We start from the raw sequence: 26,262 nt of genomic DNA, 5'->3' as shown, positions 1-26,262 counted from the left end.
CCATACCTATTGGCCTTCCCTTATGCTTTCATTAACATTATTCATCAAAACTATAGAAAACAAATAAAAAGTTCCAAACTGACGAAAAATTCAAAGTCTCCTCTCTCTCTCTCTCTCTCTCTCTCTCATGTGGACAATGAACAAGGACAAGATATATATTTAACACCGGCAAATAAAAGCCCAGGGCATTTTTTTTCAAATATCAACAGAGGGGCCCAATCCGTTTTTAGCCCAACAGGGTTTAACGTTATAGAGTGACTTCTTGGTGCTAGAATAAGTCCCTCACTCTCTCATTTTGAAGTATTTACTAAAGCAATAGTCTGGGAACCGTAAATGTCCACTAAGCGAGCTGCAATTCTCACAAACACAGCACTATCCAAGGTATGTTCTTCACTCAACTCCTCAAATTCAAGAAAAGCCCTCTCCTTCCTCAAAAATCTTAGCACTGCCGCTCAAAGATTAGATTTTGAAAACACCAATGGGTCTCAGTGCCAAGTAGATGATTCTTTAGAATATCAACAACAAAAACATAGTGACAGCCAAAACCCTGCAGATTTTCATCACAAATCAAACCCCCCCAATGAGTAGAGAAAGCAATACAAACGATTTTGTAGGTTACCCAGTTGGGCAAAATGGGAGTTTTAGTGGGTTTAATGAGCAAAATGAGTTTTACCAGAATTCTTGTGGGGTTTATAGGGAGAGCTTTAGAAGTACATATCAGAACAACCCAGCTGGGCAAAATGAAAATTTTAGAGGAAATTGTGGTCAAAATGTTGGGCAGGTGCAGCTGAACCTAACTGGGATTCTGAAGGAAAAATTCTGGTTTTGCATCTCATGCAAAACCCACAGCGGAAGCGACGAACTAGGGTCTATTTCATTCATGATTGATAACGTGCACTACATAAATTTCAGAATTTAAGAACAAGATAGCGTACCTTGGTGTGGAGAAATTCAAAACAAAGATTAGAAGCACTTGAACGCTTTTAATCTTCACTCCAATTCCACTTTACGCCAAGATGTGTGGTCTCTCAATCGGCTTTTTTTCGAAGGGAGAATGAAAGTGTGTCTCCTCACATCTCTCATACACCATTTCTTTTTCTTTTCTTTTTTTCACCAATAAAAATTCTGTATGTTTTCCCTTTATAACTAACCGATTATTACTAGTACAGCCTATTAGGCGCTTTTGAGCTTTAGTGCTGTGGTAAGGTGGGGCCAAAAGGACAAAGACACTAGCTCAATTGGGCCGACTTTTCCGTCAACTCTTGACGAAGTCAAAGTTACCATTAATTATATTTAATACCACTATATAAATATAATTTACTTGGCCTTATTAATAAATTATATCCCAAGATTTTTATTATACACGTAACCCCTTCATAAAATATTCGTAGTAACACAAAACTCATAAATATATTTGCCACTTTGTAAATTACTACATCTTATCCATCGAGTACCGGTTTAATTCTTTAAAGTTATTCATTATATATTTATGAAATCCAATTTCATAAATATATACTTTAGTAATTTCTTACTAAAGTGGTTATTTCTAACTCTCTACGAATAACGAAACCATTAAACTTATCTCAAGGGAATATTTTATATCTCTATCAAGAGACTATTGAATTCCATCTTGAGAATATATGTTCCATCAACACTAAATATGGTACAGCCTAAATATGCGAGGTTTTGACCGTTATTTCGAATCTCACTCCACGATATATCGAAAGCAACCTCACACTTCGCTGATCGAATTCCATTATTCTCTCGGGATTAAGAGTTCGTATGCGAATAGAAGTCGTGAGATTTATTATTCATTTGACGGTCGTTAGAAGAATAATAAATCTCACATGGTCTCCGTTCAATATGTTTTAACTCTTAAAACATATCAACATATCAACTAGAAGCTTCCACTTCCATGATCAAGACAAATCATCTTAGTTGACACGTTATAGTCTTCGTAGATAAATGCCCAATTTCATCACCGACTACGAACTATTAATTGAGTTTACAAAGAACTTGTGATTTACATCTTCTGTGACTTTTCACATAAATCACATACAATGCATCCTCATGGACTATATGATAATGTCCCATATTCACGTAACCACTATTTTAGATAATAATAAAATAACTTTATCAAATACGATATTAAGTCATACATCATGTCATACATAATGTCATACATAATATCATACATAGCATCATACAATAGGATTTAAGGGCACTAATCCTAACAATCTCCCACTTGCCCTAAAGACTATTGTGCATTAATCTAACTCCCATTCCCTCCAAATGTGACTCGAAAGTCCTTTGAGGTAAGGCTTTGGTAAAAGGATCTGCTAGATTATTTGCACTTTCAATCTTTGCTACCACAACATCTCCACGAGCAACAATATCTCGAATGATGTGGTAGTTCCTCGCCATGTGCTTTCGTTTCGTGATTCCTTGGATCTTTGGATTGTGCAACCGCTCCACTATTGTCACAAAACAATGTGATGGGAACTTGCTCGATTCTCATTACACCAAGATCGAAAGGAATTTCTTAAGCCAAACGGCCTCCTTCTGCTTCACAAGCGGCAACATACTCGGCTTCCATGGTGGAGTCCGCAATACAAGATTGCTTGACACTCCTCCAACTTATGGCTCCACCTCCCAAGGTGAAAACACATCCCGAAGTGGATTTTCCGAAATCTAGATCGGCGAAAGTCCGAATCGGAATAGCCAATGGGAATCAAATCCTCACTATGGTAAACAAAGCATATAATCTCTCGTTCTCCCAAGATACTTCGAGAATATGCTTTACAACTTGCCAATGTTTTGGTCTGGATTTGATTGATATCGGCTAACCATGCCAACTGAATAACAAATATCTGGTCTAGTACAAAGCATGGCATACATAAGACTTCCCACTGTAAAAGCATAAGGAACTTGTCTCATCGTATTTTCTTCCTCCTGAGTCTTAGGCCTTTGGTCATTAGATAGAGGAACTCCATGTCTAAAAGGAAGCAATCCTTTCTTGGAGTTTTGCATGCTAAACCGTTCTAAGACCTTATCTATATATCCAGCTTGTGATAAGCCTAACATCTTATTCTTACGATCTCGCCAAAGCTTGATCCCTAGAATAAAGTTAGCCTCACTCAAGTCCTTCATATCAAATTGGCTTGATAACCAAACTTTAACGATGACATTACCCCTACATCATTCCCAATGAGTAGAATATCATCAACATAAAGCACTAGGAACATTACTACTTTGTCTCAATGTCTTTTGTACACACATGGTTCATCAAGATTTTGTTCAAAACCAAGTGACTTGATTGCTTGATCAAATCTGATGTTCCATGACCTAGATGCTTGCTTATGTCCATAAATGGACCTATTCAACTTGCATACCATATGCTCTTGGTTCTTTGCTATGAAACCTTCTGGTTGCAACATGTATATTTCTTCTTCAAAATTGCCATTAAGAAATGCAGTCTTGATATCCATTTGTCAAATCTCATAATCATAATGAGCAGCAATGGATAAGAGAATTCTGATAGATTTTAGCATGGCTACTAGCGAAAAAGTTTCATCATAATCAATACCTTCTTTTTGTGTATACCCTTTCGCCACTAGTATTGCTTTAAAGGTTTCAACATTTCCATCTATTCCTCTCTTCCTCTTGTAAACCCATTTGCAACCAACAGGTTTAATGCCGTTAGGCGCCTCTACAAGATCCCATACATAATTGGAATACATAGAATCCAATTCAGATCTCATAGCTTGGATCCAATGATGTGCATCTATATCATTTATTGCTTCATCATAAGTGTAAGGATCTGATTCAGCCTCTTCTGAGATAGCCTCATAAGTTTCTCCCAAACCTATGAATCTTATAGGAGGCCGAACAATTCTCCCACTACGACGAGGCACTGTGTACTAGACATCTCATAAGTAGTATCTTGTGGTGTATCTAATACGGCTACATCATCCCTAGTTTCATCCATTGATTGTACAACTACGGGTTCATTCATTTCAACCAAGACAACTCTACTTCTAGGAGTAAAATTATTCATATAGTCATTTTCCAAGAATTTGGCATTTGTGCTAACAAACACTTTATTATCCTTATGACTATAAAATAAACCTCCAAGCTGTTCCTTTTGGATACCCTACAAAAAATACCACTTCGGTTTTAGATCGTAACTTGTCGACTTTCCTTTCAACACATGTGCTGGACAACCCCAAATGTGGAGATGTCTCATACTAGGCTTACGCCCATTCCACAACTCTACGGGTGTTTTAGGAATAGACTTCGAAGGGACTAAATTCGAAGATACATTGCGATATTTAAGGCATATCCCCAAAAAGAAATTGGTAGAGTCGAATAACTCAACATGGACCTAACCATATCTAAAAGAGTCCTATTCCTTCTTTCTCGCTACACCATTTTGTTATGGAGTTCCGGGTGCGATCAACTGGGATATAATCCCATTTTCGATCAAGTAATCCTTAAAATCACCAAGAAGGTATTCGCCACCTCGATCGTATCGAATGGCCTTTATGTGCTTACCCAATTGATTTTCAACTTCAGCCTTAAACTCTTTGAACTTTTCAAAGGCTTCGGACTTCCGTTTCATTAGGTACACATAACCAAATCTAGAGTAATCATCGGTAAAAGTAATGAAATACTCATAGCCACCTCTTGCTTGGATTGACATAGGACCACATACATCGAATGTACTAGTTCTAGCAAATCTTGTGCTCTTCTACCTTTTGCATTAAAAGGTCGTTTGGTCATCTTTCCTTCCAAACAAGATTCACAAATGGAAAACCATCAAATTCCATGGGGCTAAAAGTCCATCTTTGATTAGTCTTTGAATCCTACTTGAATTAATATGACCTAAACGCAAGTGCCATAGATATGCATCACTAGTAGAAGGAAACTTTCTCTTTAATGATTTCACATGAGAGTTACTATCTAATTCGGAATTGTATAATTCATGCTTATCGGGGAGTTAAAATATAAAGACCATCCACAATATTGCCGAACGAGATAAACACTTTATCCTTCTTTATTACAACATTGTCTTTCAAGATAACACAATATCCACATTTACCTAAGTAAGTTGCGAAATTAAATTCCTACGAACATTAGGTACATATAAACGGTCTTCTAATATTAAAACTCTAGACTTAAAACACAAATTAAACACTCCAACGGCTTCAACCGAATCTTGCTCCCATCGGCCAAAGTAAGAAATAGTTCTCCCTCATTCAACTTTCTGGTCTCTGGAACCCCGCAAAGAATTGCGAGATATGATTAGTACAACCCGAATCCACACACCGGGAATCTGTTGGATTTTACCAAACATATTTCAAGAAGAAATGAACTTTTCATACCTTTATTCTTGGCGACCTTGTATGTTGGACAATTCCTCTTCCAATGTCCTTTCTCACCACAATGGAAACACTTTCCTTTGGTTTTCTTTCCTTTGTTGGCAACCCCTAAGGCAATTTGTTTACCATCTTTCTTAGTGAAGTCCTTCTTCTTCTTCTTCTTACCCTTGCCTTTCGACTTAGGTTGAGAAGTAGAAGCTTCACCCACATTGGCTTCAACACTAGAAGTACCAAGGATGCCTTCCGCCGCCACTAACTCATTCATTAATTCGAGACAAAGAATAAATCTTTTTGTTCATGTTATAATTGAGTCAAATTCCTTGAATGATTCGGTAGTGACTCGGAGTATCATATCCACTTGGGATTCTCCATCAATGTCGGCACCTAAAATTTCTAATGTGTTCGGATTAGCAATCATCCTAAGACAATGCTCCCTCACCGAACTTCACCGCAGCCATTTTGGTATTATAAATTTGTCTCATGGTTTCTTGCCTTGCGAAGAACGGCCTTGCTCACCAAACATCTCCTTCGGACTATGCATTATGTCCGAAGCAAGTTCTACATCCCGCATTTGATGCTTTGTAGAACATTTGAGATAGATGCTAGGATGTAGCACTTGGCCATCTCATTAGATTTCGCCAACGATCATATCGTTGTTTTCCTCGAGAGGAGCATCTAATGAAGGAAATTTAGGACATGGTTGAGTAAGCACATACTTGTGCTCTTCAAGCAGTAAGAACAATGTCCAAATTTCTTTTCCATCAACATAGTTGGATCCAGTCGGTTGTTTTGGTTAAGAATAGAAACAAGTGGGCTAAATGATGCCATGACAAAATCTGAAAATAATAAACATGAATATAATAATTAAATTGGACATTATCAATTTTGCATAAAAACATATAATATGGAACCTTAATAAAACCATAAAATAATATATGCAACGACAAACCAATCTCATATTCAATGTCCCTCAAAGATAGAGTGAACATAAAATATTATGATTGATTGAGAACTATTCTCATTATTAGCACTATCATGATAACTCTTATCAAATACTAATAATATGCCGTTTTATATTTAGCCTCTAAGTAATAATAGCAAGAACTCAGCATAGAGGATACTATAATACTTAGTCTAGTGTATACCATTGTCTAGAATTATGTGTAACCACATCTCATCCCTTTAACAGGCTTATTTTGTGCATCACCACGATAAAACACCCTCGCATGGAATGCAAAGCTCGAAGCTAAGACGAGGTGTTTATCAAACCACTATAAACCAAGAAATTCAATCTTGTAGGACCATGAAATAAATACTCTCCGCATGGAATGCTAAGCTCGATAAGACAAAGTATATATTTCACACTACTACGAACCAACAATGGAGGCCGTGAGATCCAACCCTTGAATCTCTCCCACTCGTATATTTTAAAATAAAGGTTTTTAAAATCAAGAATGATAATAATGCTAGACACGTGAAAAAAAAATATAATCCTAATCTAATTAGGAATAAACTTCATTAAACTAGCATTAACGTATATAAATATATATATATATATAACGTAATAAAAATCTTTATTATATATAAAAATTATATTATATATAATATAATATACAAATTAATATATATAATATATAATTATTACTTTATATATATATTATAATATATATATATATATATATAATATATGATTATTATATTATATTATATATATATAACTGTCAGAGAAGATTTGAATCCTCACGGATTCACTTTTTATTCTAAGGCATGCAATTTTACAAACCAAGTCATGCATTGAATTCAACCCGTGCAACAAATTCAACCATGCAATGCCATAAAAATCCGGACCATGCAATCAAAGGTCAAACGATGCATTAATGATTCAAAGCTTTTGACAAGTGAATAACTGCCACTCAATAACTGCCAATCCAATAACTACCCCTATTCAAATAAACATCAAGGCAACAGATATTAAATGTTGCCGTGCAGAGCAGTGTTGGCCATATATATTGATCGCATGAATACCTTATAAGCAATTTACATGCCAGCCAAACCGTGCAAAAAGGAATACAAGCAGTGCAGTTATGGTTCACACATGACAGTTATTGAAATTTCAATAACTTTATCTTCTTCAATATATTTAAATGATGCAGAAAATTGAAAGACAAAAATAACGGTTTTCTTAAATTCTAAAATTTAATCACACATTATACAATCATGATATGAAAACCTGGCTCTGATACCAATTGAAGGAAAAATTCTGGTTTTCATGCAAAACCCACATACGGAAGCGACGAACTAATTCTATTTCATTCATGATTGATAACGCGCACTACATAAATTTCAGAATTTAAGAACAAGATGGCATACGCTTGGTGTGGAGAAATTCAAAACAAAGATTAGAAGCACTTGGGAACACTTTTAATCTTCACTCCAATTCCACTTTACGCCCAAGATGTGTGGCTCTCAATCGCTTTTCAAAGTGGAGAATGAAAGTGTGTCTCACACTCTCTCATACACCATTTCTTTTCTTTTCTTTTTTTCACCAATAAAAATTCTGTATGTTTCTCCCTTTATAAGTACGATTATCTAATTGGGCCTACTTATTGGCCTTTCCATTCGGGGCTTTAGTGTGTGGGCAGGTGACCAAAAGGACCCGATAAGGACACTAGCTCCACCTGGGCCTTGGACTTTCCGTCAACTCTTTGACAAGTCCGAAGTTACCATTAATTATATTTAATACCATTTATATAAATATAATCGCACTCAAAGCCTTATTAATAAATTATATCCCAAGACTTTATTATACACGTAACCCCTTCATAAAATATTCGTAGTAACACAAAGTCATAAATATAAAGCCGCCACTTTGTAAATTACTACATCTTATCCTTGAGTACCCGGTTTAATTCTTTAAAGTTATTCATTATATATTTATGAAATCCAATTTCATAAATATATACTTTAAAAGAATTTCTTACTAAAGTGGTTAGGCCTAACTCTGAATAATCAAAACCATTAAACATCTCAAGGGAATATTTTATATCTCTATCAAGAGACTATGAATTCCATCTTCGAATATATGTTCCATCAACACTAAATATGGCTACGCCCAACATACTTGAGGTTTTGACGTTATTTCGAATCTCACTCGATATATCAAAGCAACCTACACTTCATGATCAGTCCATTATTCTCTCGGGATTAGGTTCTACGAATAGAAGTCGTGAGATTTATTATTCATTTTGATCGTTAGAAGAATAATAAATCTCGCGGCGGTCTGTTCAATACGTTTTAACTCTTAAAACATATCAACATATCAACTAGAAGCTTCCACTTCCATGATGAAGACAAATCATCTTAGTTGACACGTTATAGTCTTCGTAGATGAAACGCCCAATTTCATCACCGACTATTCCTGAACTATTAATTCTGAGTTCTGAACTTGATTTACATCTTACTCGCGACTTTTCACATAAATCACATACAATCATCTCTGTATATGATAATACATATTCACGTAACCACTATTTTAGATAATAATAAAATAACTTTATCAAATACAATATTAAGTCATACATCATGTCATACATAATGTCATACATAATATCATACATAGCATCATACAATAGGATTTAAGGGCACTAATCCTAACAGATTCATGGTAATAATTTAACAAATTTGGAGCAGAATTTAAGTGGGTTTTATCAGAATCACTCAGTTCAGCAAAATGGGAATTTTGGTGGGAATTATGGTTGTAACAATGGACATTTCTTGCAGAACCATCATGTATATGGGGGAAATGGACATATACAAAATTTATGTGGGTTGTCCTACAAGGGTGCTAGTGAAGTGAGGCAGAACCCATATCGGTTTGATTCCCAATGCCTTTCACACAGGCAAAACTGTGGGCAAGCTCAGCAAGCCCCAGGTGATCATAACTTGGGCAATGTTGGAATGTTTCCGCATAGCCGAAGCTCTGGACAGTATCAGCAGAATCAACATGTTGTACAATATCCGCCAAACTTGAAAGCTTTTCAGAGTATGACAGAGGGTTCTCAATTATCAAATAATCCAAAACATGAGGGGAAATTTTCAGAGACACTTGAGAGTCACCAATATCGTGGTACTCTTGAGGAGCTAGATGGTTTTTGCAATGAGGGGAAAGTGAAGGAAGCCGTGGAAGTTTTAGGGTTGTTAGTTAAGCAATGTCATCCTGTGGATTGGCCCCGATATTTGCAGTTAATGTGGGAGTGTGGTGAGGCTCAATCTCTACAGGAAGCAAAATCTGTTCATGAACACATCATAAGATCACTCACACCACTAGAAGTGAGTACCTATAACAGAATCATAGAGATGTATGGGAAATGTGGTTCTATGGATGATGCGTTCATGGTGTTTAATGAAATGCCAACCCGCAATTTGACGTCGTGGGACACTATGATGACATGGCTTGCTAAGAATGGTCTTGGTGAGGATGCCATTGATTTGTTCACTCAGTTCAAGAAAATAGGAATGAAACCTGATGGTCGAATGTTTATTGGTGTTTTATCTGCTTGTAGTGTTTTGGGAGACATTGATGAGGGAATGTAGCACTTTGAATCAATGATCAAGGATTATGGCATAGTCCCATCCATGGATCATTATGTGAAGGTAATAGACATGCTAGGAAGTACAGGATATCTGGATGAAGCTTTTGAGTTCATAGAAAAGATGCCATTGGAGCCAAGTGTAAACCTTGATGGATCTCTGCAGAGTTCATGGGCACATGGAGCTTGGTGATCTCTGTGCTGGGCTTGTTGAGCAGCTGGACCCCTCACGCATGAATGAGCAATCGAAGGCTGGCCTTCTACCTGTGAAGCCTTCAGACCTTGCAAAACAGAAAGAGAAGAAGAAACTAGCAAGTCAGAGTCTTTTAGAAGTTAGGAGCCGGGTCCATGAATATCGAGCGGGAGATAGATCTCAGCCTAACACCGATAAGCTCTATGTGGAACTTAGGCATTTAAGGGAACAAATGAAAGAGGCTGGTTACATACCAGAGACTAGATTTGTGTTGCATGACATAGACCATGAATCCAAGGACGAAGCTCTTCTTGCTCATAGTGAGAGACTTGCTATTGCTGATGGTCTCCTTAACAGTCCAGTTCGTTCACCCATTAGGATAATCAAGAATCTTCGCGTTTGTGGTGATTGCCATACTGCACTAAAGGTCATCTCAAAGATTGTTGGCAGAGAATTGATTATACGAGATGCTAAGAGGTTCCACCATTTCAAAGATGGGTTGTGCTCTTGCCGGGATTATTGGTGAAAAGAAACTTGAGGTAGTATTCTATTTTACATTAAAAAAATAAAATAATAAGTTTGAAAAATATATATTTTTGAGTCTCTATTGTTTGTGGATTTTATGTTTGAATATGGTATATTCTTGTTAAGCACGTTAGCAATGTTGACTCTTATGATGTGAAGTCTGAGGTTATCTGAATTCTATTTTTGCTTTCTGTGTCCTGTTGAGATGAGATGATTGGTAAACAATAATCTAGTTGGATATTTACATCTTCAGCTCTAGTTTTCTACAGTCTCTATATAATTTATGTTGGGCAAATTACACTCCCTTCCCTTGAGATTTGGAGAAATGACACCCACCCCCAAACTTGGAAGGAAAAAACACTCCCCTCCTTTGAGATTTGAAAAAAATAACGCTTCCCCCCCTTTTGTTAATATTAGTAACGGAATATTCCAATTTTTTAAAAGATTCTCTTTATCAAAGTTTAACCATGATCAGTGAAAAGAGCATTCACATAGAATAAAATAAAATAATGAAAAGAGCATATTATAAAACATGTTGCTTAGGTGGATTTATTAGTCTCTTCTAGCACCTTTCCAATTGATTTTTTAAAGTTTGATAATCCTCTTAGATTTTTTAATCGCACCTCTCTCAAACACTTTGGATTAGAATTTATGAAATAAAACAATTTGTCGAAGCTTTCAAGCTTTTATTGTTTAAAAATGAGTTTGAATTTTTAGAGTCACTTATCAATATAAAAAACTTTCAAAGTCAATTTGATTGATTGGAGAACAAACTCACAAAAGCTTATTCTTTACCATCTAACGTTAAAATTAGAAAAGCAACTAAAGAAAAATATAGTGACTTTGGACAAGTATATCCTTAGCCAATAAATTTGAGAAAAATGGCTACAGCAAATTGACTTGAATCAGAGTTATCAACATTACACAAAAAAGAAGTTCCAAAACAAGTTTGCACTCCACTTGCAAACACAAAATGCTGTCGAAATGTCTAACAATTACTAGCAATTTTTTTTTTTTTTTTTTTATAGGTGTATCACTAGCAATTCTTGCACTCCTACAAGGTCGGTTTTCAAAACTTGTCTTCCCTTTCTTCATTGGTCACTATCTCACTGCATCATGTGTAATTCTTTTTTCCTTGCTAGAAATGTTAGATGTCAAAGATGCTTGTATGTTTATTTGACTGGATTGTGTGCGACGTTGATCACCCCTGCTTGTTTCCTTGGCACATGACATGGAAATATTGTATTAAAAATGTAAGCATAAAAGTCAGAGATGTGATAATTCAACTAATTATGAGATATAATAGTAAATTGGATGATGGTTTGTTTGACCACAAGCAATCTAAACAACTTACCAGCCTATGTTCAGCCACTAATTTCTTAAACTGAACATGTACCAACTTACATTTTGCCCTTTCTTCCCTTTGCTTCTGCCTGCACTACCAACTGCAGCTCCCTGGCATGTCCTCTTGTTGTGACCAAACTCTTTGCAAGAAGTACACCTCACAATGCATGACCTCCTTGCTTCTTGTAACCTTGGTGCATGTTCACCTTGCTCTCTTTTTCTCTTCTTCTTAGGTCTACCAATCAACTTTTTCCGTTTTGGAGGAAGCACAGTGTATTGGCCTGTTTCCAACTCACCCTTAGGTAACATATCAATATCAGGCATTGGGTGAAGGATTTGGCTATAGGCATGAATGTATATGCTCGTGGAGTAGAATGGATCACAATAATCTTGAATGTCCGCCCTTTTGTATGTGATACATTTTGCTGCATGCTTGCAAGGCAAGCCACTAATTTCCCAAACACCACAAGGACATTTTTTGATCCATAAGTTTACTGCAAAACTTGTATAACCATCTATTACTTGAAACTCATCATTGCCTGCTGGTATAAGTTTACAGAATAATGAATCTTTTTTAGCCAACTCAATCTTTTCCCATGCTTGTGGTGTGACCTTTGTTTCCCAATTGCATCCATTAGTGTATCGCTCATGTAGCTTTTCCATTAGATTAAGCCTCACTTGCTCCACCAACGTCAATATTGTCTTCCCCCACAAATCATCAACCCACCTATTAAAAGACTCTGTCATGTTGTTTGTGATGTGTGGACTAACAGATCTTGGGTCAAATGCATTTCTAGCCCATTGTGACTTAGGTTTTTCATCCAACCAATCAAATGCTTCCTTTGATAATTTTTGGAGACTTTGCATAGCTTTCTCAAAAAGGAATAGATTATTTGCTTTTACTGCATGCCAAAAATTATCCCTCAATGCTAGCCCAGAATGTTTTCCTCTAAAGTTGTTATACAAATGTCTTGTACAATGCCTAACTTGACACTCAGGCATAACATCAGGAATAGCTTCAATCAAGCCCTATCAATAACTAAAAATTCTTAAGAAGGTACAATTGCAGGAACTTTAATATCTTTATAATAGTTATTAAAAAAAATAGTACAACTTTAATATCCATATATATCTTTTGTTTATCTGACATAATAACATATGGAACTCCTGATGAACTTTGACTGATAATGGTTTCCAAGCATGTAAGAAACCATCCCCAGCTGTCTTTACACTCACATTCCACCACCCCATAAGCAATTGGAAATAGGCCATTGTTTCCACCGAGTGAAACTGCTGCCAATAGCACTCCACCAAAATTTCCTTTCAAGTGGCAACCATCTAGTCCTATAAAAGGCCTACAACCTTCAACAAAACCCTTCCTCATAGCTTCAAAGCACACAAAGAACCTCTTGAATGTAGGATTTTGTGTAATATCAACCCTATCTAATTGCATCTTCACATAGCTTCCAGTATTGGTTTGCCTTACAAGCTGAGCATACTTGGCAAGCTTCTTATAACTATTAGAATGGCTACCTACATCCTCTCCCTTTCCTCTCTTTCTTGCTCTATACAATCTACTTCTATCAACCTCAACCCCATACTTTTCCATCAAAGCTTCTCCCATGCTTTCATAAGACATTTCAGGATCAGCCTTCAACAATTTAGCTAGTTTTTGAGCTATCCATGTTATGTGGCATTGGTATTTTTCGAACTTCTAACACAGGTGTGGTCACTATTGTACACCTTAATCTGAAATGTAATACCATCAGCAGTAGGGGAAGCAAAAACATACCAGTTACAACTAAGGTCAGCACAAACTGCACGAACCCTAGACTTCTCATTTTTCAATCTCACAATTTCAACACCTTCACCTATCACATAGTCCCTCAATGCTGCTCTAAACTCATACACATCCCTGAATAGCATTCCTTTTTCAAGACTTACCTTTTCGTTTTCATTTGGGACATATTGTTTACCGTACAACCCTTTCTCAACATGACTATTTTCAACATCAGAGTCATTCAGTTCTCTATCACAATCTTCACTATCATAGTTGGACCAGTTGCCATCAGAACCATTACCAGCCTCATCAATATTCTTAATGCAATTTTATCTAGGATGATTGTTTTATTTTTTTTGCTGTTTTATTGTGGCTTTTATTAGTTATTGATTTGTTGTAATGTTGGTGAAAAAGGCTATGGTGGCAGCACTTGGTAACTCAAAAGATTATTCACTGAAGCAGTACCTGTTATTCGCAAATAAACTACAGACTAAAGCAAAGGTCGGTGAATGCTGTTCTCTTAATTGTCAACTATATATTCACGTGTGTTTAAGGCAAGAAAGATTTGAAGTATTTATTTGCTATTATAAATTATGTATATGAGGCAAAGGTATTGTTGGATTTTAATAAATTAATTGATTGTGATTGTTTTGCCCTCTATTAGTGTGATCAAAATGTTTAATGTGAGATAAGAGATTGTAAATATTTGTGCTTTGATTGCAATCCGATTTGATGGAAAAGTTGAAAGCCGATAACTTTACCTCCAGATCTTAGGGCTCAGGGTCTTCTGTTCGGAGAGTTATTCTAGATTTTTGGAGAGCAAAGCTAGAGATTGATATCTCATGATCTCAATGAACACATTATGCATATGTAGGGTGGTGGGCTTCATTTTGGTTTAATACTATACACTTGCTTTATGGGATTTCATTTGTTCTATTATTCTTTTTAGTATCTAGATTTAAATTGCATTAGATCAAATAAGCAATCACTGTGTATGGCTGTCTTCTTGTCAAATAAATAGTACTACGAAAGTAGTCAAAGTTGGAAAGTTCCCCATTTTTATGGTTTATGGATGCCTGTTTACGTATCTAGTGGAAGATAATCTGCAGGAATTAAGTTCAGAAAACGAAACCTTTACACCATCAGATGTAGAAAGAGCACTGTGGAGTTCTGCTATGGAGACCAAGCAGCTAGCTTCACATCCAGATGCAGACTCCAAGGTTAAACCTAGTAAAAGCTCCAAGAGAAAGAGAAAGCCTTGATTTAGTGATGCGCAAGTTGACATCAATGCTTGTAAGTTATTTATCTTAACTTTGTCCCCTGTAAGTTATTTATGTCCTTACAGCTTGCAAAAGGCCCTTACTCTACCAGTAACTCATGAATGGCCACCCATTTTCATTCTGTGATTGTGGTTTCTGCTACTTTATTTTCTGCAAAGTATAATTGAATGACTAATTTTTGCTTAAAATATTATTTGTGGTAACCCTTCTCATGCAATAAATGCTCCATTTTTTCTGTTGTTACTTGTTACCATGAAGAGAATATATATATGCCTTGGTCATATGTCTGGCATTATGGTAGATGGGACCACATATTTGGTCTATGCATCTCCTAATTCATCAATACCCATCTTGGAGAGGTTATCTGATTCATTTTGCTAGTATTGTAATGCCAAGAACTTTTCAATTATTCCTAATTAGATTCTGCTCTTAACACTAGTTCAAATCTTCCCTTCCCTTCCCTCTCCCCCCTTGCGGCCAAAACTTACATATAAAAGAAAATATATGTTGATTATCATCTGTGGGATAAATTGTTGGATTCTTCCTTTGAGGTCTAATTGGAGAACCCATTGAAATATAAAGAACATCGCATTTTAAGTTTGACAAAAATAGTTTAACTAGATTTTGCAAAAGCTATTTCATAAATAATACATACTGATGACAAGGTTGGGTAATTTTATCTTGCGGAAGCAAGAGCAGGTTTTAAAAGGTTGGTGGAAGAAACAATTGATGACTGCAAAGGCTATCAAATTGCATGTTTTGTATGGTAATTTGGTATGCCTCGTGTGCGTGTGGTAATCGTTATACTACAATGGCTCTTTGGCACCTGAAAGATTTCATCTCAAGGACCTCGCACTCTTCCTCGTGAGCTTGATTGGCTGCTTCACCCTACTATCTTCATCAACCATTGAAGTACAGGAGGGGTTGAATATGTTATTATCTAATGTCACAAGTCACAAGCCATAACAGAAAAGTTGCTTATGACTAAAAAAAAAATGATATGTTCATATTTTGGAATTTTTGTTAGTAAGATATTTAAGGTTTAATTACACTGTAAACTTATCAATACGTTTCCAACTATTCTGTTACAATTACATGGTGACTGGTGAGAATGAATAAGATGTTTCTTACCTTCTACGTCCAGATGAGCTTTGAACCTTTTAGACGTGATCAGGCCTGATGTGGGGGCCCAACATTTCAATTCGAAACGTCAAGGGATTAGGCGTTTGGGCCGCCCTCTAGACTTTTTCTTTGGTAAGATACGTTCAACGTGTCTTGTTAGATGTCAGAGTCAAACATTCAGGAAAATAAAAATTGCTTCTTTAGTTAGATTAGACACCCTCCATTTTTAATTTCAAAAACCGTAAGAGTTAAAACTGGCACTTTTTGGTTTTTGAAACGAAGTCATTCAAGATTCAAATTTGATGTATCCTATTATTGTAACTAATTATAAATAATAATAAAAAAGTGCAGTGCCAACCAGTAAATTGCACATTCTGGTCTGCACCCATAGTATGAGTTTATTGTTAGGAAACTGTGAACCTAATACACATTCAAGTTGGATCCAATCTCCCCCATTTTGTCTATTCCCCTAATTTGTTTGGTATTGAAAGCAAGAAATGAATTTGAATCACTGATAGCTACCAGTCTTTCAAGCTAATACGACCTTGCCTAGACTGGTATTACATGTTGGCAGACGCATGATATAACCATTTCCGATTCAAATAGATTAATTATGAAAGTAAAGGAAATTTGATTGGAATGTGGTTCTTGGCCAACGTAAGGACTAACGAGGAAGTAAAAGGTTTTATTTGGCTTCTAACCAAATGGATTTTAGTTAGGAAAATTATTAGTAACTAGCCTCTAAGCACGCGTGAGCAAGTGTTCAAAGGTTCTTTTATATATATATATATATAAATGTTAATAACTTGTATCCATTATAATGTGAAATTACTACATTTTTCAATCACAAAAATATCTAGGGGTATGATAAAAAAAATATTTCATCCAAAACGTATAACACTCATCATACCTCTAAGTATTTTTGTGATTGAAAAATGTAATAATCTTAAATTATAATAAATGCAAATTATTAACTTTTACAAAAAAATAAAAATAAAAGCCTCTGAGCACGCACGTAAGCGCATGCTCAGAGGCTAGTAAGTAGATAAAGCAATTTGAAAATCAAAATGAGTGACCTTATTTTTTAGGCAATGTTTTAGTGGGAGTAGTATTTTTACCGAATTGTCTTTTAGTTTTGTCTTTACTTAAACATCGGGGTGTTGAGGTATTCTTGAATAAATAAAAAAAATGAGAATCTTAAATAGGAGAAGCTCTTTAAATAGTAGTATAGAAAAGATAAATTCAATGTTAGTTTAAGACTTTTAATATCAAATTGTGACTGACTTAAAAAAAAAAATCAGATTATGAGTGACTACCTATTACTTTCACATAAACCTACCATTTTTTGTCTACCATTTACCGTCTATCATGTGAACAGTTATGGCACAAGTCATGCAATTTGATGTGGTATTAGAATATTTAATTGGTACTACTTATTTTAAATGAAAGGATTTGAATTAGGAAATTATTAATCATATAAATTCAATATACTACTCATTTGAAATTAAATTAAATACTACTAATAGACAGATAGAATTTTAAACGTTTGACCTTTAGTTTAAATTCAAAATCCCCTCCCATTTCCGTATGGGTAGGTGAGGTGTCCCATACCTATTGGCCTTACCTTATCCTTATGCTTTCTCAGTAACATATTCATCAAAACTATAGAATACAAATAAAAAGTTTCAAACTGTCGAAAACTTCGAAGTCTCCTCTCTCCCTAAACTCAAAATATAAGAACCAAAGACATCATGGTTTCCACTCCTCGTTCCCGCGTGAATCCCCAAAACAAAACTCTCTGAAACTCTCTCTCTCTCAAATGACGATTATGCCCTCGGCTTCGGACCGAAAGTACCGTCGCGGCGGCCCACGCGTGCCTCTCCTCCCGTCCCAGAAATGCTCGGCGGCGGCGGCGGAGGAGGAGCTCCGGGAGGGAGGCCTCGACGGCGCGTCGTTTTCGGGGGCGGTGTTCAATCTATCGACGACGGTCGTCGGAGCGGGGATCATGGCGCTTCCGGCTATAATGAAGCAACTGGGGCTGATACCGGGTCTGATCATGATCGCGTTGGGCGCCGCGTTGACTGAATCCTCCATTGAAATGATTCTGAGGTTCAGTCGGGCCTCCAAGTCCGCCACCTATTCGGGTCTGGTATCCGACGCATTCGGTGGGCCCGGTCGGACTTTATTGCAACTTTGCATTGTTGTCAATAACTTGGGCATGCTCGTTGTTTACATGATCATCATCGGTACGGACTTTTTAATGAACTTACTTTTTTCTTTTTCTTTTTCTTTTTTGTTTTTTAATTCAACTTTTTTGTTGTTGTTGTTGTTTGGTTTCTTGGAGTAAACTCTAAATGTTGAGTAATTTTAGTGACAGATAGTAATTGGTTAACTGTAATTTTCACATTGACTCACCATTTTTTCTGAACCACTCACACTCTGCTACGTCATAGTTGTGGCAAGAAGTTTTGAAAAAATTTTATGGTCCTAGACTTTTTCCTAAATATTACCTTACTAATGGATTCCACCGACGTCACACGTGTGTATACACTTTGGGGTAAGTAAAGTTTCAATTGTTCTTTATAAGGTTTTCATATCCGCCAAATTGATCTTGAGACAACTTAGGTGACCATTACATGATCACGTTTATGGTTCCGTTTGGATTGAGGGGGAGGGAGAGGGAGTATTGAGTAGAGTATAGTTGGCCAGAAATTAGTCCAATTTTTCGGCCAACTCTACTTTACTCCCCCTTTCTCTCTCCCTCAATTCAAGCAGGCCATTAAGAAGACTCACCAATTAATTTGCACCATTAGTCATGTGATAGTTACGTGATTTTTCTGTCCAAAACAGCCAACTAAAGTTAGTCACATGAGTCGATTTGGTAGACTTGGAAACCTCAGGGAGTTATAAGGAAGAATTGAAAGCCCATGGGGTGTTTTTGCATTTGGGCCTAATTTTTGGTAGTCCCTTATGCTAATTCATAGTACATCGTGTTATTAGTTAGGTTGCATGGAGATGAAATGGCCAATATTGTGAAACTTAGGTCATGTTGATTAGTACACTAGAATGGTTATTATATAGGAATGAAATCTAGTAATGGTCATATATTTGGTGATAACATAGGAATAGAATCCTAAATCTGTATGTATAGTGTCATATTTGGTACAACATGATACAATAGTGGAATGAAATCATATTATTCTTTATAAAATTATATTTACACTTGTTGTGAGTGTAGCTTAACATCCTTCTATGTATAAATTGAAGGATTTTATAATTAATATTTTTTTCTTTTATTCAATATTGATTGATATCTTTATAAATACTAAAAAAGAAAAAAAAATTGATAACATTTTTTATGATCATTAAAATTTAAATTCACCTACATGAATATCATGATGTCATATAAAACAAGTTTAGAGTTTTTTTTTTTTTTTTTAATAAAAGAAAAATACAAGTTTCATAAAAAGTTAATCCAACCATCCATAAGTATTAAATTGCAAATTTTAATAAATTTACCTAAAAAGCATCACAATCGTCCGTAAGTTTTAGAAGTCTCATGTTAAAATTCAAAAAAAAATAAATAAATAAGTGCAATATGTTGGTTAAGTGCTATTACTTAGTTTAAGGAATAGATATTACAAATCTTAGTTAGGAATAATTATTCACTACAAGGAAAATACAACAATGTCTCTTATTACGTTCCAAATGCCCTTTGTGTTTATATAATGTTTATGTTATTTAGTAGTATTAATTTTTCTTTGGATGGAGATTAGAATTAATTAATATTATGGTGTTGGGATTGGATGCAGGTGATGTGTTATCAGGGACATGGTCAGATGGGGTGCAGCATTCGGGTGTGGTGGAAGAATGGTTTGGACAGCATTGGTGGACCACGCGCTCCTCCTTACTGCTTCTCACTACACTCTTTGTTTTTGCTCCTCTCATTTCATTCAAGCGCGTTGGTGCGTCTCCTTGTTTCGATTTTATATACACACACGCATCCATGCATACATACACAAACCCTAAATAGCATTTGGTGGTTTATCTTTTGATTTGTCAAAAAGTCCTCACTAAGTACCCGTTTGGGTACTAATGAAAATCGAGCATTTTGCGTTTCACTTTTTTTTTTTTTGGAGAAGAGCGTTAACTAAGTTTTAGTGGGTCCCGTGAACTCACAATCCTCTTTTTTCAACAAAATTTTCATTAAAAATGGGTCACACGGCACTATTCACACATTTAAGAATTATTTTGCTACAGTGTTTTCAATTTTTAGCAAAATAAGCAGTATAAGTGGTATCCAAACACACCCTAAATAATTAATAATATAGAGAAAATTTAGATTATAGAATATGGTGGGGATAAATTTGTCAAAGTAAAAAGACATTAAAAATAAAATTGAAAATGAGATAGAAAATAAGGGTGATGGAGAGATGGTTATCTTTTAAAATTAAACTATCCATAATTACAAATGTAGTGATGAAATGATTAATGACAATTATAAGTGCACAATTGCACCTGGTCCCAAGAACAGTTACAGGCTCAGGCCCAATGAGCCTTAAACAATATGAATTTGTAGAGTGTGGGCTTGAAACCCAGGTTAGAAGTGTGTGAGGATTAAATGACAAGCCAAAGATTGCAAATACTCAAAAACAACGGGGAATATTGTAAATCAACCTCCTCGGACGAAGCCAAGAGTTATTCTTCTATTATCTCTTTCTCTTTCTTCTTTTCCTTTTAGATTACAAAGTCATTCCCCCTCCATTTTCAGTTCTAGGTTGCTCTTTAAATACTCTTCTTTTTGATACTTTGTACACGTGTTGCCCCAACTCCCCCTTAGCCTAGATATTTCTTTTCTCAGTGCCTTTGAATAGTAACCAGAAGTTTCCCTTCCACTGTTCAGGTGTCACTTCCCTATTAATGCGGCCAGGGTGGTAGGTGCAGGGTCTTTAATGTGGAGGTGGAAGCCTTTATCTTTGGTATTTCTCTAACATCGGTGCTTCCAGGACATTCAAGGGTTCACCCCTTTTAACCATGGGTCTTGACCGTGTCCTTCCCTAACCTTTACCATGAAGTCTCGGGTTCTCCGGTGTCCGTCCGAGGGGAAGTTCACCCTCGGATCCTCGGCGTATGGGCCGACCCATAGTACTAACAAGTTCTAAACCCATGAGCAGGTCGGCCTTCCTTAGCACGGCCCAAAAGGCCCACACTCCTATCAGGATCTTTTTACCCCCCACAACAATTATAATGATTAAACAAAATAGAAATTTATTAATATTATTATTTTAAAAGAGCTGCAAATATAGTGGTGAGGGAATTAAAGACTGTTGTATTGATTAGGTAAGATAAAACTTTTATTTCTATAAGTAAAGGGCCTGTGAGCACGTATGAAGGTGTGTATGTACACATGATAATATATTGCTAAGTTATGTATTTTTTTGTTGAATTGAGAGCAGACGTTCTTGTTTTCTGAGGTGGTGTTTTCTGATGGATGTATAGGAGGCAAGTGGGAGACTACTTTTTATTTTAATAGGCAATTTTTAAGTGTATATTTTTTTTTAATGACTGCAGCTGATAAGTTTGTGCTTGCCACATAAAGAGTTATTGCCCAACTTACATGGGATGGGTACTCCAGTAAAGGAAGTTACATTAGTTTCTAACCTTGTTTGTTTGTTTTTAGTTTTTTTTTTTGGCATTATAATATCTGATTTTGAACACCTACGTATAACCTTGAAGAACTCTGTCTATGTGCATAGTACATTCACCTTTCCAGTTTTAGTTGTTATTTGTTAACTGGCCAAAAAGTAATGTGAAATTTTGATTGATTTCTGTGCCTTTATCTTATTGGTGTTGATAGATTCTTTGAGATACACTTCAGCTTTGTCAGTGGGCTTGGCTATTGTATTTGTGGCCATCACTGCTGGAGTTGCAGTTGTTAAGTTGATAGATGGGAGCATTGAAATGCCTCGTTTGATGCCTGAACTTGCTGATCAGGCTTCATTTTGGAAGCTTTTCACAACTATTCCAGTTCTAGTCACTGCCTATATCTGCCACCATAATAGTAAGTTTTGAAATCTATTTCTGTTTCATTTCAGTTCACAACAAATCTGATTGCAGTTAATGAAGGCTGCCTTATAAGTTCAAACTTATATGTAGGGCCTGTTCTGCTCAAATTTCTTTTCCTCTCTACTGCCCAATTTCATTCTTAATTAATGGACGTTTTTCTTTGCTAATGTAGAAAAACAATGAATGCATTATTTTCATGTCATTGGAAAGGGTATAAGAAATATCTAGATATTTTTCTTTGTGAAAATTTCTTGTTTTAAGAAGTCATCTCAATCCGTTAGTGGCTGAAAGGGTCATGTTTATATTTGACTGAAAACAGGGGGGGGGGGGGGGGGGGCGAAAAAAAAAAACAGAATTTCCAATTTACCTTTATTTCAAGGAGAAATTATTTTACAAATAATTTGACACCAGATGATGTGCCTATCCTAATATGCCTTTCCAACAAAATGTTCCACACTCTAACCTATGGTCCACAACTTGACTTAGTGGCTGCATATCAATGGATGGTTATCACTCTTCTTTTTCTTCTTCATCTTTTAAAAACACACAAAAATAGTGTATGCCTATGCCTTGTAAAATCAATATATATATATATATATATATATATATATATATATATATATATATATGTTTAATTATTGCTAACTTCTTGCTTCAACGTCTAACCTTTTGGCCGCTCACATGCTCATATGAATTTTGCAGTTCATCCTATAGAGAATGAACTGAAAGATCCCTCCCAAATGAAGTCAATAGTCCGAATGTCGCTAGCATTGTGCTCATCTGTTTACATTGCTACCAGCTTCTTTGGATTTCTTCTTTTTGGGGATCAGACACTTGATGACGTACTCACCAATTTCGATGGTGATCTTGGAATTCCATACAGCTCATTACTGGATGACGTGGTTAGGGTGAGCTATGGCATCCACCTGATGCTTGTTTTTCCAATTGTGTTTTTCTCACTTCGCCTCAACCTAGATGGTCTTCTTTTTCCCTATGCCATTCCGATTGCATTTGACAACCGGAGATTCTTCTCATTAACTTCAGCTCTAATGGGTTTTATCTTTGCGGGAGCCAACTTTGTGCCTAGTATTTGGGATGCCTTTCAGTTCACTGGTGCAACAGCTGCCATTTCAGTTGGATTCATCTTTCCAGCTGCAATCGCACTTAGGTAAACTATTATGACTATGTCGTTTAACTTGCTAAATCACTTACTACAGTAGCTGATCTGAGATCATCAAAATGAGTGTTGCCTATAAGCTCATAGATGGACCAAAACCCAATGATTAGCTGGTTTATTGTTATGACTAACATTCTTTAGTCTACAAAAGTAGTAGTAATGGTAAATGAATATTTGTGCTTATTTTAGCTATCACATAGATGAAAGAAAAGGTGTATCTAGTTTCAGTAGTAGAAATGAGGGGAACCAGATATTCTAGGAGGGTTTATTCGTCTTATATACAGTGCAGTAAGCTTTTTCCCAGTGGTTGTTAACTCCACTAGTTATGTGGTTGTCAATGATAGTAGGCCTGTATTAGATGATGAAAGCATTTTTACTGTGCATTTTGAGGTATGTCTTAATTGATATATGGATTCCCCATTTCTTGAAATTGATGCTCATGTGCAACACAGTTAAGGCTGTGAAAAAAGATGATGCCCTGTTTTGGCATGATTTTAGATATGGACATATAGCTACCACCGCACACCCTTGGTGCGATGGTCACTCCACAAATATAAATACTTGTGGAGTGTGGGGGGCAAGGGTCGGGGTTCAAGTCTCCAGGAAGGAAATTCACACATATATACACTTAGATTAAGTTAGAGTAGAAATTCTATCTTGTATCAACAAAAAAAAAAAAAAGATATGGACATACAGCTGAACAGTGAAGTTGTTTTGGTGAAGTTAATTCTGAAATATGAGTTTACACTTTTTGGAGTCAAGTGCATGCCTAAGAAAGCATATATCTTAGCGTGCTAGTAAATTGATCTAAAACATCTACTTGCTTTGACACGAGGCCATGCTTTCAATTCTCAACATGCTAATTGGAAATAATCATATTTGCTATTGTGCAGAGACACTCATGGAATTGCAACAAAGAATGACAGGCTAGTATCATGGGTGATGATCTTTTTAGCTGTCTCATCAAGCAGTGCGGCCATCTGCAGTGACATTTACGGCATCTTCAGCAGTGAGAAAGACGTTGGAGGCTAACCAAATGAAGCATGCAACCATGCGGTCCTCATGCAAATCCCCACCCTGAAAAGCATGCTTGGTTTGGGGTATCTTGATTTATCAAAAGAGAAGCACTGAGCTGCCCAAAAACAGCAATGCTCTCCTTCGCTTTCAATAACTGGGGCCTCAGTTTTGGAAAGTTATGTAGGTGACCATGATGCTTACATTTTATAGTACTACATTAAGTGAAATGTATATTATGGACTATTTTGTGTCAATTGTCACTCCTCTATGCTGGCTTATTAATTTAGGATTTTCTGAAGTTCCAGATTAAAGAGGCTAACAAGTGGAATGTTTAGAGTAGTTTGTAACTTTTAGTAAACAACGATTCTTTAGTATGTGTAGAAAGTAAAAACCATGAGGTTCGAGGGATGTATGTTTAGAAACGAAAAATCTGGAGGATCTTTTCTAACAACTTCAAAAGATTTATTTGTTACTTCTAAGACTTAGATGTGTATGCAAGAAACAAGGATTATATGCATATCACTGTCTGTATTACCCTGCTAAACAAGGATTACCTCTGAGACTTGAATGTAAATCTAGTTATTGGCCCGTTCATAAAAGGGTCTTGTAATTTTTCTTTTTTTAAAACTGTTATGAATCGGGTGCCTAAGAAGCATCAAGCTCAAGGTAGTCGATACTCTACCGGTACTGGCCATACTAATACGTATACTGGTATCGAAACGTTAACGTTTCGTACCGGTTTAAATACCGGTCATGTACTGGCCAATTTCAGACAATACCGAGCATATCGACCAATACAGAAAAAAAAAACCATGACTAATTATTTGTGTTTTTATAGTTTGTAATTTTTATAAGGGCTAAATGATAACTTATTTGCATTAACTCATTAATATTATTTGTGTTTTTAGTATGCAATGAACAATTAAATTTTATATTGTTTATATTGTTTTTTTTTAATTGATGCTAAAGTCTAAAACCATGACTAATTTATTCTGAATTGAGTTAATATTTTATGATAAACCTTTATATTTATTATTATATACACACACACACACACATATATATATACATATATAAATATAAAAAATAACGGTAAACCTAAAGCGGTACCGAAATATATCATCCTACTGGTCAAACTGGTATAGTGTCTGGTATGAGATTGACTTCCTTGATCAAGCTTGCAAGAACTTTCGGGAGTGATCTTTTATTCCTTTTACGCGTTAAACCTGCACCAATGCATGTGTTATATGCTAGAAATCTAAGTGCCTCAGGTGGGTTGAACCATAATAGGGGTTCAACTCTGCTTATGTAACTTTTAGGCAGTGGGAAGCAGTCGGTCAATAGTCATCGTGTCATTATAGTCTCTTGGAGGGTTCAAACTCAAGAATCATCTCACATTAAGACCCTAAAATATGGACCACAATCTTGGGTGGTCCCAATATTCATATTTATTATTTGAGGAATTACTGTGGAGTAATGTTTGCTAAAAGATTAAATCTTATAAAGTTAGAAGTGATGAACAACAATCTAACATCTTCATCATAACCATCTACATCTATGCTTGTTCATCGAAATAGATGACTATGCAGTCAGCTAAGCCAGAAAAGGAAAGTGTGATTGATAGAATACATTTAATATTTTATTAATTTACAACCATTCTCCAACAATTATGTATCTCAAAGATCTAGCAAATATGACAATCGATGTACTAACTATATTGCAATTATGGGATAGAGCATTTATAAAATCAAAAGTCACTTAAGCAACCTATATAAAGGCAGCATCACC

At 35.9% G+C, this 26,262-nt stretch overlaps 2 protein-coding genes and 1 pseudogene across 2 annotated transcripts; 2 read left to right on the top strand and 1 right to left on the bottom strand.

The window, feature by feature from the left end:
• The first annotated feature begins 326 nt into the window (after window positions 1–326).
• LOC142618970 (pentatricopeptide repeat-containing protein At4g32450, mitochondrial-like) lies at window positions 327–16,193 on the top strand (annotated as a pseudogene).
• Window positions 12,060–13,671, bottom strand: LOC142620234 (uncharacterized). Its single transcript, XM_075793634.1, has 2 exons — window positions 13,144–13,671; window positions 12,060–13,061 (listed from the first exon to the last, which is right to left on the bottom strand). The coding sequence occupies exons 1-2, from the start codon at window positions 13,669–13,671 to the stop codon at window positions 12,060–12,062; spliced, it is 1,530 nt and encodes a 509-aa protein (XP_075649749.1).
• Window positions 16,194–17,877: 1,684 nt separating the features above from the next.
• Window positions 17,878–24,990, top strand: LOC142618245 (amino acid transporter AVT6A-like). The gene is made up of 5 exons (XM_075791149.1): window positions 17,878–18,460; window positions 20,027–20,179; window positions 22,072–22,275; window positions 22,983–23,448; window positions 24,351–24,990. Exons 1-5 carry the CDS (start codon window positions 18,034–18,036, stop codon window positions 24,487–24,489), a joined length of 1,389 nt encoding a protein of 462 aa, XP_075647264.1. The 5' UTR covers window positions 17,878–18,033; the 3' UTR covers window positions 24,490–24,990.
• The last annotated feature ends 1,272 nt before the right edge of the window (window positions 24,991–26,262 follow it).

The sequence above is a fragment of the Castanea sativa genome, chromosome 12 (genome assembly GCF_040712315.1).
Source record: "Castanea sativa cultivar Marrone di Chiusa Pesio chromosome 12, ASM4071231v1".
Classification (NCBI taxonomy): domain Eukaryota; kingdom Viridiplantae; phylum Streptophyta; class Magnoliopsida; order Fagales; family Fagaceae; genus Castanea; species Castanea sativa.
This window is presented reverse-complemented; position numbering and strand designations above follow the sequence as displayed.

Bases quoted from the DNA above. Each gene is read 5' to 3' on its own strand.
- LOC142620234 (XM_075793634.1), bottom strand. From the start codon at position 13,671: ATGTCTTATGAAAGCATGGGAGAAGCTTTGATGGAAAAGTATGGGGTT. The intron at 13,062-13,143 runs GTACTATTTTTT...AGTTATTGATAG, and splicing joins TATATATGGATATTAAAGTT to GGCTTGATTGAAGCTATTCC.
- LOC142618245 (XM_075791149.1), top strand. From the start codon at position 18,034: ATGACGATTATGCCCTCGGCTTCGGACCGAAAGTACCGTCGCGGCGGC. The intron at 20,180-22,071 runs GTGCGTCTCCTT...TGGTGTTGATAG, and splicing joins CATTTCATTCAAGCGCGTTG to ATTCTTTGAGATACACTTCA. The intron at 23,449-24,350 runs GTAAACTATTAT...GCTATTGTGCAG, and splicing joins CCAGCTGCAATCGCACTTAG to AGACACTCATGGAATTGCAA.